Source organism: Heterodontus francisci, chromosome 18 (assembly GCF_036365525.1).
Source record: "Heterodontus francisci isolate sHetFra1 chromosome 18, sHetFra1.hap1, whole genome shotgun sequence".
Lineage (NCBI taxonomy): Eukaryota > Metazoa > Chordata > Chondrichthyes > Heterodontiformes > Heterodontidae > Heterodontus > Heterodontus francisci.
In genome coordinates this window covers 5824106-5844930 of record NC_090388.1, presented here as the reverse complement: position 1 = coordinate 5844930, position 20825 = coordinate 5824106, and the positions used below count along the sequence as shown (strand labels likewise).

General features: G+C 42.8%; 1 protein-coding gene across 8 annotated transcripts in view; it reads left to right on the top strand.

The window, feature by feature from the left end:
* The window catches only part of LOC137379776 (transcription factor Spi-C-like), a 149395-nt gene extending 129501 nt beyond the window's left edge, over positions 1 to 19894 (top strand). For 6 of the 8 annotated variants that reach the window (XM_068051135.1, XM_068051137.1, XM_068051138.1 and 3 more), the window contains 5 exons: positions 14954 to 14982; positions 15317 to 15440; positions 15550 to 15647; positions 18815 to 18926; positions 19301 to 19894. In XM_068051135.1, coding sequence (XP_067907236.1) covers positions 14954 to 14982; positions 15317 to 15440; positions 15550 to 15647; positions 18815 to 18926; positions 19301 to 19695 — 758 coding nt within the window. In that variant the 3' untranslated portion in view covers positions 19696 to 19894. Of the gene's footprint in view, positions 1 to 14616; positions 14791 to 14953; positions 14983 to 15316; positions 15445 to 15549; positions 15648 to 18814; positions 18927 to 19300 lie in introns of those variants that run through there. The other 2 variants (XM_068051136.1, XM_068051141.1) reach the window with 2 other exon arrangements.
* Positions 19895 to 20825: the final 931 nt, after the last annotated feature.

Below are 20825 nucleotides of genomic sequence, written 5' to 3'. Positions count from 1 at the left end.
AGTGAAGTTCAAGAGTGGCCAAGGGGTTGAGGTTGGGGTGGAAGTGGCTACTGTTTGTGAAGTGGAAGTAAGCAGTATTGGTGATGGACAGGAAGTGAGCTCAAAGTCAAACATGGCAAGATTAGAAATATTCTGGTTCAGTTTGACAGATTGTCTGGAGAAGGAATTTAATTGTTATTAATTGTGTTTAATCGTATGCAGATGGTGGGCATTAACTGGGGATTCACTTCTACTCCCATAAATAGGGCCAGACTGACCCTGCTGGTTGGGTGAGGAGGTGTATGTTTGTAAGGTATAACTTGCTAAATAAATGCTGATTAAAAAGTGTGTAAAGATTAGCTTTAGTTCTATCCTTCATCCCCTTGCTTTCTGGAGTAGAACAGAGATGGAGTCTATATCAAAGGAGTGGAGTTTGTGGCAGAGCCAAGGTTGATAGATACTTGGAGGACCCTGGAGATAATGATATGGGAAGGGATGTCATTGCTGCTGCATTGACTGTGTTCTGATTGATTTGAGTGGAATCATTCAAGGGTGATCCCACAGAGCTAAACAATCAAGGATGTTAATGTGGTTGTCTACATCAACACAAGGTCAAGGAGGGCACATAAGAAATATTTTGGTGTGGTCAGCAGAATATCATTTGCAACTTTGCTGATAGCTTTTTAGATGCTGTAAGGGGAATTAATTGGTCAGGAGTTGAGTTGGAACATAGGACCAACAGTAGGTTGTTTATCACCTTGAGTCTGTTCTGCCATTCAGTGAGATTGTGGCTGATCTGTGACCTAACTCCTTGTACCTGCCTTTGTCTGATATCTCTTAATTAATAAATCTATTGATCTCAGGTTTAAAATCAACAATTGCCATTTGCAGAAGAGAGTTCCAGATTTCTGTCACTCATTGTGTGTAGAAGTTCTTCCTATTTTACACTCTTGAAAGGTCTGGCTCTAACCTTTAGACTATGCCCCCTAGTTCTTGACTTCTCCACCAGTGGAAATAGTTTCCATCCACCATATGCACTCTTTCTGATGCTTTTAAACTTCAATAAAATTACCCCTTAATTTTCTAAATTCCAGGGAATGCAACCCTAGTTTGTGTAATCTCTCCTTGTGATTTAACTCTTGGAGTCCAATTATCATTCTAGTAAATCTACACTGTACTCCTTCCAAGGCCAATATGTCTTTGTAATACTCTAGGTGTGGTCTAACCAGGACTTTGTATAGCTGAAATATGACTTCTACCCCCTTGTATTCTGATATTCTAGATATAATGGCCAGTATTCCATTAACCTTTTTTGTATATGTCCATGACATTTTAATGATCTATGTATATGGGCACTCAAATCTTTTTGGATCTTTTGAACCCTTGCTTGTTTGTTGGGGCAGCACAGTGGCGCAGTGGTTAGCACCGCAGCCTCACAGCTCCAGGGACCTGAGTTCAATTCTGGGTACTGCCTGTGCGGAGTTTGCAAGTTCTCCCTGTGACCGCGTGGGTTTTCACCGGGTGCTCTGGTTTCCTCCCAACTGCCAAAGACTTGTAGGTGATAGGTAAATTAGCCATTGTAAATTGCCCCTAGTGTAGGTAGGTGGTAGGAGAATTTGGGATTACTGTAGGGTTAGTATAAATGGGTGGTTCTTGGTCGGCACAGACTCAGTGGGCCGAAGGGCCTGTTTCAGTGCTGTATCTCTAAAATAAAAAATTTCCACTGCTTCTAGCTTTTTGCCATTTGGAAAGTTCCCGGTTCTATCCTTTTTAGGTTCAAAATGGATGACCTCACATTTGCCTGTATTGAAATCCATTTTCTATAGTTTTGCCATTTGCTTAAACTGTTAATATCTCTTTGTAATTTCATGCTTCCATCTACAATGCTGCCTATCTTTGTGTCATTGACATGTGGATATGTGACTCTCTATCTCATCATCTAAGTCATTAATAAGTAGACATTGAATTGTTGAGGCCCAAACATAGATCCTTGTGGGGTGCCACTAGTTACATCCTGCCAATTAGATTACCTGCCCCTTATCCCTACTCTTTGTCTCTTGCTGCTTAGCCAAGTCAATAATTTGCCCTCAATTTCATGAGCTCCAACTTTAGCTAACAGTCTCTTATGAAGGTCTTTGTCAAATGCTTTTGGGAAATCCATATAAATAACATCCTTAGACATTTCCCCCGCCCACTAATGTAGTCACCTCTTCAAAAAAAATTCAATCTGATTCATTAGGCATGACCTAGCCTTTATAAATCCATATCAGCTCCTTCTGATCAGCTGAAAATTTTCAAAGTGTTCAGTCACACGATCTTTAATTATAAACTCAACTAATTTCCTGACAACAGACGTTAAGCCTAAATGGTCTATAATTCCTGGGATCCCCCACCCCCCCCCCTTTCTTCAATTGTAGAGTGGCATGTGCAATTTTCCAATCTAAAGGAAGTGTTCATGAATCAAGAACTTTGAAAGATTTATAGTTCGGGCATCTGCAATGTTCTCACCTACTTCCTTTAAACTCTTGGGATAGAAACCTTGGCGTTGTCACTCTTTCATGCCATTATTTTCTTCATTACTGTTATTTTGCTTACATTAATAATGGTGAGCGCATTGAGAATCATCAACATAGGGTGGGACTGGAGTCACCTGTAGCCAGAGCCTGTAAGGCTGCTGGGTTCTATTCCCTGAAGAACATTAATGAGCCATTTGGGCTTAGATAACAATCCAGCAGCTTTGGTTATTTATCCTGGTGTGGTTCATGTTTGTTTAACTCAACTTGGAAGGGAAGGACAACCAAAATTCCTTTATTTCCAACTCCTTAAATCACTTTCTAGCTCCACCCTTCTCTGCACGATGGAGAACAATGGCAGCTTCTCCCGTCTCTCCACATTCTAGAAAGAGCCCAGGTTCCCCTAGTCCGTTCTCTTGTTGCTGGGCTTTGCTAACTGCTCATGCATTGTTTTTTGTACAGCTGTAAAGTTCCCCATTGGCTGTTTTTCTCCCTGTTCTCGTATGTGCCGTGTCTACTTTTTATTCTTTAAGTTATAATTCGCAGTTCTGTGAATGTCACAATTTGAGGCAATCAATGGTGAGAAATTTGCAGATGTAAAAATTAGTGCCATGAAACTGCAGGTCGAAGGGGAAATATGGCTAAGGAAGGTGTAACCTACAGCAAACTGGACACAAGAATTTTACATAGAGATAAACAAACTGGGTATATAAAAAGGATTAATAAGTTCCACTTTATTATATATTGATATAATTATGAAATAAAGTGTAAACGGTGTTCTCCTCAAAGTTACAAAGCAAAATAAAGTTCCAAATCACTCGGAACAGCATTATTTAACAATTATCACCAGAAACTTTAAAACCTTTATGAAGCTGGTCTTGTTAAAGGAGCTGGCACAAGCACAATGGCCCAAATGTCCTCCATCTGTGATGTATCATTCTATGAAATGATTCTCATCATAGAAAAAGAGGAACAGGAGGAGGCCATTCAGCCCCCACTGACCTGCTCCATTTCATTAGGTCATTGCTGATCTCTATCTTAATTTCATATAGAATGGCTACAGCACAGAAAGAGGCCATTCAGCCCATCATGTCTGTGCTGGTTCTCTGCAAGAGCAACTCAGCTAGTCCCACTCCCTCGCCTTTTCCCTGTAGCCCTGCAGATTGTTTTTTCTCTTTAGATAGTTATCCAATTCTCTTTTACAAGCCTCAATTGAATCTGTCCCCACCACACGTAGAGGCAGTGCATTCCAGATCCTAACCACACTGTGGGAAAAAAAATCCTCATGTGGGCCTTTGATTCTTTTGCCAATCACTTTAAATTGGTGTCCTCTGGTTCTCGACCCTTCCACCAATGGGAAAAGTTTCTCTATCTGCTCTGTCCATGAACACCTCGATCAAATCTCCTCCCAACATTCTCTTTAAGGTGAACAGCCCCATCTTCCTCAATGTATCCACATAAGTCCCTCATCTCTGGAACCATTCCCTTAAATCTTTTCTTCCTTTCATCATAAGGTCAGATGTGGGGATGTTCGTTGATGCTTGTATGATGTTCAGTGCCATTCGCAATTCCTCAGATACTGAAGCAGTCCATGTCCATATGCAGCAAGACCTGGACAATATCCAGGCTTGGGCTGAGAAGTGGCAAGTAACATTCATGCCACACAAGTGCCAGGCAATGTTGATCGCCAATAAGAGAGAATCTAACCATCTACCCTTGATGTTCAATGGCATTACCATTGCTGAATTCCCCCACTATCAACATTATGGGGGTTACCATTGACCAGAAACTGACCTGGACCAGCCACATAAAAACTGTGGCTACAAGAGCAGGTCAGAGGCTGGGAATTCTTCGGCAGGTAATCCACCTCCTGACTCCCCAAAGCCTGTCCACCATCTACAAGGCACAAGTCAGGAGTGTGATGGAATACTCTCCACTTGACTGGATGGTGCAGCTCCAACACTCAAGAAGCTCGACACCATCCAGGACAAAGCAGCCCACTTGATTGGCACCCCATCTACAAACATTCACTCCCTCCACCACCGGTACACAGTGGAAGCAGTGTGTACCATCTACAAGATGCACTGCAGCAACGCACTAAGGCTCCTTCGACAGCACCTTCCAAACCCGTGACTCTACCAACTAGAATTTAAGGGCAGTAGACATGTAGGAACACCACCCCCTGCAAGATCCCCTTCAAGCCACATACCATCCTGACTTGGAAATATATGTCATTCCTTCACTGTCACTGGGTCAAAATCCTGGAACTCACACCCTAACAACACAAGATGGGTTGCAGGGTTTTTTTTCAAGAAGACAGCTCACCACCACCTTCAAGGGCAATTAGGATTGGGCAACAAATGCTGGCCTAGCCAGCAAGCTCACATTCCATGAAACAAGTAAAAATAAACCCTAATGCTTTCACATCCTTCCTAAAGAGTGGTGCTGTGGAACCTGAGGTGAGCCATCCTTGGACTAGGGGTGTGAGTTTGCTTGGTCAGTATGTTTCTCACACTAACTGTTCCTTAGGAATGTGCCATGTCTGGGTGATTAGATAAGAAGAGTGTTGTTGAAGCCTGATGTCTCTTTCTGTTGTTGCGCTGTACCAGCTGCAAGGCCAATGGTGAGATAGATATGTAAATGAAGGATTGAAAATTACTGTATCTTATTTGTTTAGAGCAAAAATTAAATTGCAATATTATTGGTGCTTTAGAATGCAAATTAAGGATTGAAATATTGTTGTAAGATCATTGGTTGCAGAATAGTATAATTGCCACTGTTTGACTGTAATTCTTTAGAACATCGCACTGAGTCTCAATGTGAGCTCTACTGTGTTTGTTCTCCTTGTGCACAAGTTAATAAAGTAGTTTGCGAGTACTCATCCGAGGAAGTTTGATTTATTTTACTATAGTTTCCTCAACAGTGCCCAGACCTTAACACAATACTCCAGTTAAGACTGAACCAATATTTTATAAAGGTTCAGCATAACTTCCTTGCTTTTGTGCTGAAGCACCTATTTATAAAGCCTGGGATCCGGTATGCTTTATTAACTGCTTTCACAACCTTCAATAATTTGAGTACATATACCCCCAGGTTCCTCTGCTGCTGTACCTTCTTTAGAATTGTGCCCTTTATTTTATACTGCTTCTCCCTACTCTTGCTACCAAAATGTATCACTTCACTGCATTAAATTTCATCTGTCATGTGCCCACCCATTCCACCAGCCTGTCTATGTTGTCTTGAATTCTATCTCTATACTCCTCACAGATCACAATACTTTAAAGTTTTGTGTCATTTTCAAATTTCGAGATTGTGCCCTGCACGCCCAGGTCTAGCTCATTAATTGGGTCAAGAAAAGCAGGGGTCCCTGAGGAACCCCACTATATACCTTCCTCCAGTGTGAAAAACAACCGTTCACAACTACTCTCTGTATCCTGTCATTCAGCCAACTTCGTATCCATGCTGCTACTGTCCCTTTTATTCCATGTGTTTAACTTTGCTGACAAGCCTGTTATGTGGCACTTTATCAAATGCCTTTTGGAAACCCATGCACGCCACATCAACTGCATTACCCTCATCATAAACTCAATCACGTTAAACATGATTTGCCCTTAACAAATCCATGCTGGTTTTCCTTCATTAGTCCACATTTGACCAAGTGACTGTTAATTTTGTCCCGAATTTTTATTTCTAAAAGCTTTCCCACCACTGAGATTAAACATTTACAATTCTCCAGTCCTCTGGCACCACCCCATTATCTAAGCTGGTGGAGTTGCGGATAATGATGAGGATTGTCAGAAGATACAGCAGGATATAGATCGGTTGGAGACTAGGGTGGAGAAATGGCAGATGGAGTTTAATCTGGACAAATGTGAGGTAATGCATTTTGGAAGGTCTAATGCAGGTGGGACGTATACAGTAAATGGCAGAACCCTTAGGAGTATTGACAGGCAGAGAGATCTGGGCGTACAGGTCCACAGGTCACTGAAAGTGGCAACGCAGGTGGATAAGGTAGTCAAGAAGGCATACGGCATGCTTGCCTTCATCGGTCGGGGCATAGAGTATAAAAATTGGCAAGTCATGCTGCAGCTGTACAGAACCTTAGTTAGGCCACACTTAGAATATTGCGTGCAATTCTGGTCGCCACACTACCAGAAGGACGTGGAGGCTTTGGAGAGGGTACAGAAGAGGTTTACCAGGATGTTGCCTGGTCTGGAGGGCATTAGCTATGAGGAGAGGTTGGAAAAACTCGGATTGTTTTCACTGGAACGACGGAGGTGGAGGGGCGACATGATAGAGGTTTACAAAGTTATGAGCGGCATGGACAGAGTGGATAGTCAGAAGCTTTTTCCCAGGGTGGAAGAGTCAGTTACCAGGGGACATAGGTTTAAGGTGCAAGGGGCAAAGTTTAGAGGGGATGTGCGAGGCAAGTTTTTTACACAGAGGGTGGTGAATGCCTGGAACCTGCTGCCAGGGGAGGTGGTGGAAGCAGATACGATAGCGACGTTTAAGAGACATCTTGACAAATACATGAATAGGAAGGGAATAGAGGGATATAGGCCCCGGAAGTGCAGAAGGTTTTAGTTTAGGCAGGCATCAAGATCGGCGCAGGCTTGGAGGGCTGAATGGCCTGTTCCTGTGCTGTACTGTTCTTTGTTCTTTGTTCTAAGGAGGATTGGAAGATTATAGCCAGTGCCTGCATACCTTTGCTCCATATCCCCAACAAAAATCTATCCATCTTCGTCTTGAAAATTTCAATTGACCCCCAGCTTTTTAGGGGGGAGAGTTCCAGATTTCCACCACCCTTCATGTGAAAAGGTGTTTCTGGCCTAGCGACAATTGTAAGGTTTTTTCTAGATTTCCCCACCAGAGGAAAGCATTTCTCCATTTCTACCATATCAAATCCTTTTAACATTACAAAAAACTTAAGCAGATCACCCCTCAATTGCCAAAGTTCTTCTTTTTTTATTCGTTCATGGGATGTCGGCGACACTGGCCAGGCCAGCATTAATTGCCCATCCCTAATTGCCCTTGAGAAGGTGGTGGTGAACTTCCTTCTTGAACCACTGCAGTCCTTGACCTCCAACAACTACAATCATATTTCTTTGTGCTAGGTAGGACTCCAGCTGGTGGAGAGTTTTCCCTCTGATTCCCATTGACTCCAATTTTGCTAGGGCTTGATGCTATACTGGGTCAAATGCTGCCTTGATGTCAAGGGCAGTCACTCTCACCTCACCTCTGGAGTTCAGTTCTTTTGTCAATGATTGGACCAAGGCTGTAATTGGACCAAGAGCTGAGTGGCCCTGGCAGAACCAAACTGAGCGTCAGTGAGCAAGTTCCGCTTGATAGCGCTTTCAGTGACACCTTCCATCACTTTGCTGATGATTGGGAGTAGACTGATAGGGCGGTAATTGGCCAGGTTGGATTTGTCCTGCTTTTTGTGTACAGGACATACTTAGGCAATTTTCCACTTCGCCAGGTAGATACCAGTGTTGTGGCTGTACTGGAACAGCTTGGCTAGGGATGCGGCCCGTTCTGGAGCACAGGTCTTCAGTACTATTGCCGGAATATTGTCAGGGCCCATAGCTTTTGCAGTATCCAGTGCCTTCAGTCATTTCTTGGTATCACGTGGAGTGAATTGGATTTGCTGAAGACTGGCATCTGTGATACTGAGGACCTCAAGAGCGGGCCGAGATGGATCATCCACTTGACACTTCTGGCTGAAGATGGATGCAAATGATTCAGCCTTGTCTTTTGCACTGATGTGCTGGGCTCCTCCATTGTTGAGGATGGGGATATTTGTGAAGCCTTCTCCTCCCGTTTGTTGTTTAATTGTCCACCATCCTTGACAACTGGATGTGACAGGACTGCAGAGCTTAGATCTGATCCGTTGATTATGGGATCACTTCACCCTGTCTATCGCATGCTGCTTCCACAGTTTGGCATGCAAGTAGTCCTGGGTTGTAGCTTCACCAGGTTGACACCTCATTTTATAGGTATGCCTGGTGCTGCTCCTGGCATGCCGTCCTGCACTTTTCATTGAACCAGGGTTGGTCCCCTGGCTTGATGGTCATGGTCGAATGAGTGATATGCCAGGCCATAAAGTTGCAGATTGTGGTTGAAGACAATTCTGCTGCTAATGGCCTCATATGTGCCACAGAACAAGATGATGGATATCCTCAATATGAAGACGGGACTTTGTCTCCTCAAGGCAATACAAACCACCTTTTATGTAACCTAAAGCCCCTGGTATCATTCTAGTCAATTTGTGCTGCACTCACTCCAAGGCCAATCTGTCCTATGAGGTGTGATGCCCAGAACTGAATGCCTGACTATTTTAAAGGCCTCAATTCGATCACCACTTACTCTTCTAAACCCTCTGATGATTGCACGAAACAAGATGGGGAAAAGCCACTAGCTAAGAGATGCATCAGTCCTGCACTTTAACAGAAGGGAAAACCAGCAAGAGTTAATGACAAGACAGCTTATCACATTCCACTGTCCCAGAACACAAAGCTCTTTTTCAGAGTGATATCCTTTGAGTATTTTATCTCTAAAAGCTAGTATATTCTATAAATAAATTTCTTGAAGTTAGCAATTTCAGATCCCTTCTCTAAATCGATCCAGAAAAAAAAACTTTCATTCTTTGCAGGGTCACAAGATATTTAGGGATGAGGAAGACCTTAGAGAAAGATTGCATGGCCTCCAGATCACACCAGATGACTTTGCAGTTGCATCGTACTAGAGCGTATACATAGGAAAAGAGGAAGCCATTCAGCCCCTCAAGTCTGTTTTGCCATTCAATGAGATATTGACTAGTCTGTATCTTAACACCATCCACTTACCTTGGCTCCTTATTTCTCAACATTCTTGACTAGCAAAAGTCTATATCTCAGATTTAAAATTATTAATTGAGGTGGCATCTTATGTTTTTTGTGGGAAAGAATTCCGCACTCCTACTTTGTGAAGAAGTGTTTCTCAACTTCTGTAATGAATAGCCAGGCTATACGCCAACCTGACTTGGAACTATATCGCTGTTCCTTCACCGTCACTGAGTCCAAGATCCTGGAACTCCCTTCCTAACAGCACTATGGGTGTATCTACACCAGATGGACTGCAGTGGTTTAAAAAGGCTCACCACCACCTTCTCAAGGGCAATTAAGGATCGGCAACAAGTGCTTGCCTTGTTGGTGACACTCATCCCATGAAAGAATAAAAAAATAATTGCTTTACAGTCAATGAAGTACTTTTGAAGTGTACTTAATGTAGGAAATGCGGCAGTGGAATTGCGCACAGCAAGCTCCCACAGAGAGCAATGAGATAATGACCAGATAATCTGTTTTAAGTGTTGGTTGGGCTATAATATGTTGGCCAGGATACTGGGAATAATTCCCCATCTTGTCTTCAAATAGTGCCCAGAGATCTTTTACATCCACCTAGGAGGGCAGATAGAGCATCAGTTTATCATGTCACCTGAAAAACTGCACCTCTGGCAGTGCAGCACTCCTTCAGTACTGCACTGGATGTCAGCCAAGGTTGTGTACTCAAGTTCCTGGAGTGGGACTTGAACCCACAACCCGTCTGACTCATTATTGGGAGTGTTTACTAAACCACAGCTGACAATTAATGTTGGCCAGGACACCTGGAAAAATCCCTGGATCTTCTTCAATTATTTTCAGGTGATTTTTTTTTTACATCTACCTGAACCACAGATGGACATTTATTCTAACATCTTATATGAAGGACAGTGCCTCCAACAGTGCAGCACTCACTGCAGTGAACTCTCAGCCTAGATTAGGTGCTCAGGTCTCTGGAGGGGGGGTGAACTCACAACCTTGTGACTCAGACATAGGAGCCAAGTAAATTCCAGTTAAAATGCAAAACAATCAATTCAAATAGGCTTTGGTACCAGTTATATTTTGAGTGCAATGGGAGGCTTCTTCTTTTGGGCCTCCTTATCTCGAGAGACAATGGATACGCGCCTGGAGGTGGTCAGTGGTTTGTGAAGCAGCGCCTGGAGTGGCTATAAAGGCCAATTCTGGAGTGACAGGCTCTTCCACAGGTGCTGCAGAGAAATTTGTTTGTTGGGGCTGTTGCACAGTTGGCTCTCCCCTTGCGCCTCTGTCTTTTTTCCTGCCAACTACTAAGTCTCTTCGACTCGCCACAATTTAGCCCTGTCTTTATGGCTGCCCGCCAGCTCTGGCGAATGCTGGCAACTGACTCCCACTAATACCAGGATAATCGTTACTCTATCTTGATGGAGAAGGCGGAGAATGCTAGATAGAGGGGAAAGAAGGGAATTTACTGGCTGTTGATGAAAATCAAGTTTACAAATCTGGGCGGCACAGTGGCGCAGTGGTTAGCACCGCAGCCTCACAGCTCCAGGGACCTGGGTTCGATTCTGGGTACTGTCTGTGCGGAGTTTGCAAGTTCTCCCTGTGTCTGCGTGGGTTTTCTTCGGGTGCTCCAGTTTCCTCCCACATCCAAAGACTTGCAGGTGATAGGTAAATTGGCTGTTATAAATTGCCCCTAGTGTAGGTAGGTGATAGGGAATATGGGATTACTGTAGGGTTAGTATAAATGGGTGGTTGTTGGTCGGCACGACTCGGTGGGCCAAAGGGCCTGTTTCAGTGCTGTATCTCTAAAAAAAAAAAAATCTTTGATCCCTTTAGCAACTTGAAAATAAAATGGGTGGCCTAGAATCTTACAACACAGAGGGAGGCCATTCAGCCCACTGTGCTTATGCTAGATCTTTGAAAGAACCTTTAGTCCCACAGCCAGGTCAGAAAAAACATCCATTCCCCACTGTTCCTAGCTCCTATCCCTTAGCCAATTTTGTACCTAAATTACCACTTCTTTTAATCTCATGTGCTTCTATTTTCTGAACAAATCTGTTATGTGGTATTTTATCAAATGCCTTTTGAAAGTCCATATATACATCTATGGCACTAGCTTCATTAACCTTTGCTGTTACTTCATCAAAAAGCTGAATCAGGTTAGTCAGACAGCAAGTTTAACAAATTCATGCTGGTTATGCTTTATTGACCTACCCTTCCCTAAGTGAGAATTAATTTTGTCCTTGACAATGGTCTCTAGTAATTTTCCCACCACTGTTATTCGACTGATTGGCCTGTAGTTCCAAGGTTTATCCTTCTCCCTTTTTGTGAACAGGGGTGTAACATTTGCAATCCTCCAGTTCTCTGGCCCCACTCCAATATCCAAGGAGTATTGAAAGATTGTGGTCAGAGCTTCTGCTATCTCCACCCTAGCTTCCCTCAGCAACCTAGGATGCATTCCATTCAGACTGGGGGACTTGTTAACTTTGAGTGATGCCAACCTATTTAGTATCTCCTTTCTGTCTATTTTTATTCTAACCAATGTCTCTCCATCCCTCTCCTCTACAGCACCTTTAACATCATCCTCTTTTGTGAAGGTAGATGCAAAGTATTCCTTCACTACCTCTGCCTCCACAAGAAGATTTCCTGTTTTGTCCTTAATCAGCCTCAACCTTCCTTTAATTTTCTTTTTACTTTTTATGTTTATAGAAGATTTTTGGGTTCCTTTTATGTTACCTGCTAATATTTTCTCATACTCTCTCTTTGCCTTCCTTAAATCCCACCTCTAGACTTAACAATTTTAATGCATGCCTGGCCAGACTCCCACTTTCTATCCTCCGTAAACTTGTGGTCGTCTCTGCCTGTGTCCTAACTCGCACTAAATCCCTTTCACCCATTACCCTTGTGCTCACTGACCTACATTGGATCCCAATTAAGCAACTCCTGGATTTTGAAGTTCTCATCCTTGTTTTCAAATCCCTCCATGACCTCGCCTCTCCCTATCTCTGTAATCTCCTCCAGCCCCACAACACTCCAAGATACGTGTGCACCCTCAATTCTGGCCTCTTGAACATCCCTGGTTTTAATCACTCCACCATTGACAGCCGTGCCCACAGCTGACTGGGCCCTAAGCTCTGGAATTCCCTCCATAAACCTCTCTGCATTTCTACCTCTTTCTTCCCCTTTACAATGTTCCTTAAAACCTACCTCTTTGACCAAGCTTTTAGTCACCTGGCCTAATATCTCCTTATGTGGCTTGATGTCAAATCTTGTTTGATAACGAAGCACCTTGGGATATTTTATTATCTTTAAGGGCTATATAAATACAAGGTGTTGCTCCATTCCAGGTTGGAAATTTCTCCTGTACACATTTTAGGAGTTCTTCATCCTCCTTGCCCTTCACTCTGTTTCTTCCCCAGTATATATTAATGTAATTAACTCCCCCAGTATTACTGCTCTATTATTTTTACCTTTCTGTGGAATTTACTGACAGCTTTGCTCTTCTATTTCTTTCTCACTATTTGGGGTCTATCGTAAAGAGGCAGCAATGTAACAGCTCCTTTCCTGTTCCTTAACTCTAACCAAATAGACTCAGTCTTTGAACCCTCGAGTACATCACCCCTCTGTTGAACTGTGATATTTTCCTCAATCAACACTGACACACTCCATCCTTTCTTTTCCCCCTCTCCTATCCCTTCTGAATATATTATTTCCAGGAATGTTTAGATTCCATTCCTGCCTATGTTTAAACCAGGTCTCTGTTATAACCACTATAATATATGGGTGGCACAGTGGCGCAGTGGTTAGCACCGCAGCCTCACAGCTCCAGCAACCTGGGTTCAATTCCGGGTACTGCCTGTCTGGAGTTTGCAAGTTCTCCCTGTGACTGTGTGGGTTTCCGCCGGGTGCTCCGGTTTCCTCCCACCACCAAAGACTTGCAGGTTGATAGGTAAATTGGCCATTATAAATTGCCCCTAGTATAGGTAGGTGATAGGGAAATATAGGGACAAGTGGGGATGTGGTAGGAATATGGAATTAGTGTAGGATTAGTATAAATGGGTGGTTGATGGTCGGCACAGATTTGGTGGGCTGAAGGGCCTGTTTCAGTGATGTATCTCTAAATAAATAAAAAATAAAATAAATAACCCTATGTGGAAACTTGGGCTTCTATGTCAACCTTATTTGTAACACTCCTTACATTAACACACATGCATCCCAACCCCCTGTTAGTCAGCTTTGCTTTTTCCCTCCATCTAATTCCTGTTCTTGCTGCACTTTATTCTCTGACATTAAATCAGTAACTACTCTTCAGAAGTACTTATTTGGCTGTCAGGTACTTTAGGATGTCCTGAGGTTATGAAAGGCACTATATAAATGCAGCTCTTTCTTTTTTTTCTGTTTGCTTCTCTTAGTATTCTATGCACCTTGTCTTACTTTCCTGTTCTCTGCAGCTGTCCCCATGCTCCCCTATCTCTGTCAAATCAGTTTAAACCCTCCCTAACAGTACAAGTTAACTTCCTGGTGAGGACATTGGTCTCAGCCCTGTTGACATGCAACCCATCTAACTGGTACAGGTCCCTTCTGCCCCTGATCTAGAACCAGTCCCCATGCCCAGGAATCCAAAGCCCTCCCTCCTGCATTATCTTCCTGTTCCTGTAGTCACTAACATGTTGCACTCAGAGTAATCCAGTGAAGACTATCTTTCGGGTCTTGTTCTTTAATCGTTTTACCTTGCTCCAGAAACTCTGTCTGTGGGACCTCAACCCTTTTTCCTACCTATGTCATTGGTTCCAACAATTGCTATATTCCCTCCTCTTCCAGAACGTGCAGTGCGGTGTGAAATTGTAACTTTAAGTAGATATCACGGCGCAAAGGCAACTGCTGTAACCCGGTCCCCAGGAATGGTCTTACCGCTTTTAATTAGGGAATATTATTCCTGTTTGGCTTTTTGGTTTTTGACTTTTGGCGGATCTGAGAATTTTTTCTTATTAAAAAGACAAATGCATCTCCTAAACTTTAAAAGAATATATCGTTTGATTTGGAACAGCTGCCGAATTGATAGACTCGCTGTCCACGCCAGAATCGGACAAGAAAATGAGAAATGTGTGTTGCTGTTCTGGGGAAAGGAATTTTCTTTGACTCAGTAAGAGAATGACTTGTAAAAGTGACCCAGACTTTGCGGTACATGATCAAAATTCACCATTTCTACCAAGTGGAGGAAGTAACACTGCACCAAAAAAAAAATCCCTACCACTATTTAAAGTATTTATAAGGGCTGTCCTGGGTTTTTGTTTTTGTAATTCCCTATCAACATTCAGAGAACATCGAATCAATGGATGTGTAGTAGTGAGCAAAGGGATCAGATAACAGGCTGACGTAAGGCACGCTTCCATACAGCAACGTTACACTTGTTTAAAATGCTACAAGTTACTAAAGCTCAGTGTTTGGGAGGTTAGTTACAGGTAAGTCACACCTGAAGGTGGTCCTAAATAATCCTCACTCAGCCCTTCGTAAAACCAAGCACCACATTCTCTTGTGATAGTCCAGAGTTAATCAAATCTCTGCACAGGGAAACACTGAGCGAGTAGAATCGTTCAATTAATCATTTAATTTTATATTTTACAGATCGATCCCGTTGTTGCATATTAAGCATGGTAAGCGAATCTCAAAACTTCAACTAACTTTTACACCGTGTTCATGCTAGGTTTTAGAAGTCAAATTGTACAGTAATTTTTTGACAGTGTAATGCAACTTTTTTTTTTAAATGAAAGACAGCAAATGCTGGAAATACTCAGGTCTAGCAGTTGTGGAGAGAGAAACCGAGTCAATGTTTCAAGTCTGTTCTGATGAAAGGTTAACTCTGTTTCTCTCTCCACAGATGCTGCCAGATCTGCTGAGTATTTCCAGCACTTTCTGTTTTTATTTCGGATTTCCAGCAGCTGCAGTATTTTGGTTTTGCAACTTTTAAAAAAAACTTTTCTTTCCCAGAGCTGTTGCATGCAAGATAACTACACCCCGCTATTTAATGATGCCTTTGAGGTGATACACCGTCAGCAACATCAGCATCCCTCGTCCCAGTTTCGACAGGAGCCCAGCTTTCAGTATCTACCAAGCAAGTATCTCACTCCGTTCCTCTATTCGCAGCCTCAGTTACTCTGAATTTCTTGGTGGACGCGGGGTGCCGCTTTCCCTTTGAATAATACTATTCCCTTTTTGTTAAGGTCCTTCACTCTCGATGTACACCTTCCAGCACTATCAGGAGAGCGGGCCTGCTCCTTACTGCGCCCTGGATGTTCAGTCCCAACACTTGCAGGACGCTGTAAGTACAAAAACTGGGCATTAAGGGATGAGCATGTTAGTGACTGGATGAATGGATCAGTAATAATGGATTAAATAATGGTAGGGCTTAACTTTATTTAATTCGTTCAAGGGTTGCACATGTCACTGGCAAGGCCAGCATTTGTTGCCCATCCCTAATTGCCCTTGATAACTGAGTGGCTTGCTAGGCCATTTCAGAGGGCAGTTAAGAGTCAACCACTAAAATAAAAGCAAAATACTGCAGATACTGGAAATCTGAAATAAAAACAAGAAATGCTGGAAATACTCAGCAGGTCTGGCAGCATCTGTGGAGAGAGAAGCAGAGTTAACGATTTAGGTCAGTGACCCTTCTTCAGAGTCAACCACATTGCTGTGGGTCTGGAGTCACATGTAGGCCAGATCAGGTAAGGACGGCAGATTTCCTTCCCTGAAGGGCATTAGTGAACCAGATGGAGTTTTTTTTCTCCACAATGGGCGGCGCAGTGGTGCAGTGGTTAGCACCGCAACCTCACAGCTCCAGGGACCCGGGTTCAATTCTGGGTACTGCCTGTGCGGAGTTTGCAAGTTCTCCCTGTGTCTGCGTGGGTTTTCGCCGGGTGCTCCGGTTTCCTCCCACATCCAAAGACCTGCAGGTGATAGGTAAATTGGCTGTTGTAAATTGCCCCTAGTGTAGGGAGGTGATAGGGAATATGGGATTACTGTCGGGTTAGTATAAATGGGTGGTTGTTGGTCGGCACAGACTCAGTGGGCCGAAGGGCCTGTTTCAGTGCTGTATCTCTAAATAAATAAAAAATATACTTTATTCATAAAAATCTGTAAAAATTACATTACCAGTTTCAAACAGCACCAAGTCAAAAAATACAAACAGTGCAAAGGAGGTCCATTTGCTTCATTACAATCATGAGTTGCCTCACAACCCTTCCATTTCACATTTGTCACGCCAATTACATTTTTACATTTTACAGCAAATGAAAATTTTCCCGATACAGTTCGAGGGGTTTCCCATGGATCCAGCCCCTCAGTTCAGCTTGGTGGGGGAACCTTACACTGTGGTCTTTCCCCATTGAGCCTTTGCTGCGGCTGCCCCAAGCTTTAGTGCGTCCCAGATGGGTTTTTAACACAACCAATGATAGGTTCATGGCCCCATTACTGAGACGAGCTTTCAATTCCAGATTGATGGTTTAATGACTACTTGTTAAAGTAAAGATGAGGAATTTATTTTACTCAGTGAGTTGTTGTGATCTGGAATGCATTGCCTGAAAGGGCTGTGGAATCAGATTCAACAGTAAATTTTAAAAGGGGAATTGTATAAATACTTGAAAAGGAAAAAAAATGCAGTGTTATGTAAAAAGAGCAGAGGAGTGGGATTAATTGGATAGCTCTCTCAAAGAGTTCTCCCCGTGACCGTGTGGGTTTTCTCCGGCTGCTCCGGTTTCCTCCCACAGCCAAAGACTTGCAGGTTGATAGGTAAATTGGCCATTATAAATTGCCCCTAGTATAGGTAGGTGGTAGGGGAATTGAGGGAAGGTGGAGATGTGAGAGGGTAATGGGATTAATGTAGGATTGGTATAAATGGGAGGCTGATGGTCGGCACAGACTCGGTGGGCCGAAGGGCCTGTTTCAGTGCTGTATCTCTAAATAAATAAAAATAAATAAGAAAGATTGAACAGTCTGAGGCTCCTTTCTCTAGAAAAGAGAAGACTTGGGGGTAATCTGATAGAGGTCTTTAAAATTATGAAAGTGTCCGATAGGGTAGACTTAGAGAAGATGTTTCCGCTTGTGAAGAAGTCCAAAACCAGGGGCCATAAATATAAGATAGTCACTAATAATTCCAGTAGGGAATTCTGGAAAAACATTTTTACTGAGAGAGTTGTTAGAATGTGGAACTTGCTAACATAATGGGTAGTTGAGGCAAATAGCATAGATGGACTTAGGGGAAAACTGGATTAGCACATGAAGGAGAACATTGTCTTGCTAGGATTAGATGAAAACGGGTAGGAGGAGGTTCATGTGAAGTAGAAACACCAGTTAAACCGAATGGCCTATTTCTGTGCTGGAGAATCTATGTAATTCTTCGATAAGTCCACATCCTTTTCTGCTTATTCTAATGGTTCATGGGCATGTTCAAGATCCCCTGGCAGGTGAAGAAAAAATGAATTGGCCAAAGTATCTCCTCCAACCAATACACTGAAAGCAAACAAACTGGCCATACATCGTATAGCTGTGGGATTGTACCGTGCACAAGATGGCTGTTAGGTTTGTGCAGATAACAAAGTAGTTCAATGTTTGTGAAATGTTTTGGATCATTTCTGAGAGTTGCACTTAGGCGATGCAGAATTGTGGGTCCTTAACCCAAAAAAGTATTGCTGGAATACAGTAATTACAAATTAAAATGACAGTCAGTCCAACAAAGAAGCTAGAAATTATTGTTACAATCATAGCAAAAGATGGAACATTGCTATGTTCCCTGCTTTAGTACAGATTTTAAACAAAACCTAACAAAAAATACTGGAAACACTTGGCAGGTCAGTCAGTATCTGTGGAGAGAAGAGTGGAGTTAAGGTTTCAAGGATAGTCTGCATCAAACATTATCTTTTTTCCACATTTATTTTAAATGCTTTTATAAAAGGAACACCCTTTTCTAACACTGTGCACAATAATTTCTAGGCTAATTACTTCACTGTTGGAGGTGCCATTTTTCCATGAAACATTAAACCGAACCCCTATTGCCTTCTCATAGGGGCAAGAGTAGGCCATTTGGCCTCTTGAGTCTGTTCTCAAAGAAGAGCAGGGGAGGTCTCCCTAGTGCCCTGGACCAACATTTATCGCTCAACCAACATCACTTTAAAAATAACCAGATGATCTTGTCATTTGTCTCATTGTTGTTTGTTTGTAACAAATTTGTGGCTGCCTTTCCCCGACTTTAGGACAGTGACTGAGTGTTTGAGGCAGTGCAAGGGCAAATGTAGGCTCTTTATCATTTGTAATATTGTAGGTCAAATTCCAATGTATTTAGGAAGATGTTAAACATTTGAGATTTAGCTGACAAAGTACTTCTCCTTTCAATATTCATTGTCCAAGTAAAGTTACAACCACATGAGGTACAGCAGAGAGGGGATTTTATCTAACCCTGTGATTCTAATGAGACCTCTACTTTTATATTTCCAGATGGAATTTAACTTTGACAGCAACAAATTAATGTATGGGAATGGGTCCCAGAATCCAAGCTATTTTCCAGAGAATCACTTTCCAGATTTCTTTATCCCAAGACAAGGAAAAGGTTTGTCTTCTCGATAACATTCATCTTAACACCCACCCCTGCACCGCACACCACCACCCTCAGTTATTTGGACAGATTTTCCTGTGGGTCCTGTTCTTCTATCAAGCTGTGGTACTGGAATAAAAATTCCTCTCAATTATTTTAACACCAGCGTTAAGTGCAAACAGCAGTTTGCCACCTCCATCTAGATGTGAGCAGAGGCGTTAACCAACTGGTTGACTCTGATGTTGATTAGTGCACAGAGCAATTTGGTACCAGTAAGTGTTTCTCTTCTTTCTCCCCCTCCCCAAAACCCCAATAGCACCTGCTGGGAATGGCCCCAACAGCGGAGACTCCCATCTTATCGAACATGCTAATGCTATTCTCCATTGCAGGCAAGAAGAGGCTGCGCCTTTATGAATTTCTGAGTGAATCTCTCCACGATTCCGAGATGTCCGACTGCATCCAGTGGGTGGACAGGAACAGTGGCGTCTTCCAGTTCATCTCCAAGAACAAGGAGAAAGTGGCGGAGATGTGGGGCAGGAGAAAGGGCAATCGGAAAACCATGACCTACCAGAAAATGGCCCGGGCTCTGAGAAACTACAGCCGGACGGGAGAGATTGTGAAGGTTCGCAGAAAGTTAACGTACCAGTTCGATGCCCAGGTTCTGCAGAGACTGGGAACAAGCTCAAGCTCTCATTATCCCCACATCAACCATGAACGCTATGGATGTGATCAATGGCATTTTGGTTATAACTACAATGATCTTTTACAGGAGAATTCCATATGAACAGTCCTGGTTTAAACTAACCCAGGCTCTTTATCATAAAGCATTGTGGATAAACAGAGAGAAGGGTTAGCCCGATACTTGAAATAACCCAACATTCCAAATCCTGTAAATATCATTTACCTTTTAAGCCAGTGTGTTACATTTCAGCCCAGATGAGCATCGTGTACTAAGCATACTAGAATAAAAGTTCTCTCTTTTTTATAGTCTGTGCTATATCTGATTCACATTAAACAGGCTTATACAGCGGGCATCTGTGCAGTTATCACACACCAAGACAGTGCCATATTGTCAGCCAGATAGAGAGGCAAGTAACTGGAGTAGCATTTGTGGAGCCAAACTAACAAAGAGATAAATAGAGAGATAGCGAGAGGCCAGGGGGAGCAGACAATGAACTGGAGGCTGAGAGATAGGGCATGACATACAGGGATTCTGACAGAGAAGCCCCAATAAATACTGCAGATGCTGAAAATCTGAAATAAAAACTGAAAATACTAGAAACACTCAACAGGTTTGGCAGCATCTGTGTGGAGAGAACAGAGTTAATGTTTCAGGTCAATGACCTATCATCAGAACTGATGCGATAAAGGGAAATACAAACGCAGAAAAATCGAGATAAAGAGACAGAAAGAGAGAAATGCAGAAAGGATTAGAGGGCATTGTTTAGTAGTGTGGACTCTCACCTGCTGCTTTAGACATACAAAATATCATATTTCTGGGTACTGCCTGCGTGGAGTTTGCAAGTTCTCCCTGTGTCTGCATGGGTTTCCTCCGGGTGCTCCGGTTTCCTCCCACATGCCAAAGACTTGCAGGTTGATAGGTAAATTGGCCATTATAAATTGCCCCTAGTATAGGTAGGTGATAGGGAAATATAGGGACAAGTGGGGATGTGGTAGGAATATGGAATTAGTGTAGGATTAGTATAAATGGGTGGTTGATGGTCGGCGCAGACTCGGTGGGCCGAAGGGCCTGTTTCAGTGCTGTATCTCTAAATAAAATAAAATAATAAAAAATAAAAATAAATATAATTATAGAATGATACAACACAAAAGGAGGCCAATTGGCCCATCCTGCCTGTGCTGGCTCTTTGAAAGAGTTATCCAATTAGTCCTACTCTCCTACTCTTATCTCAT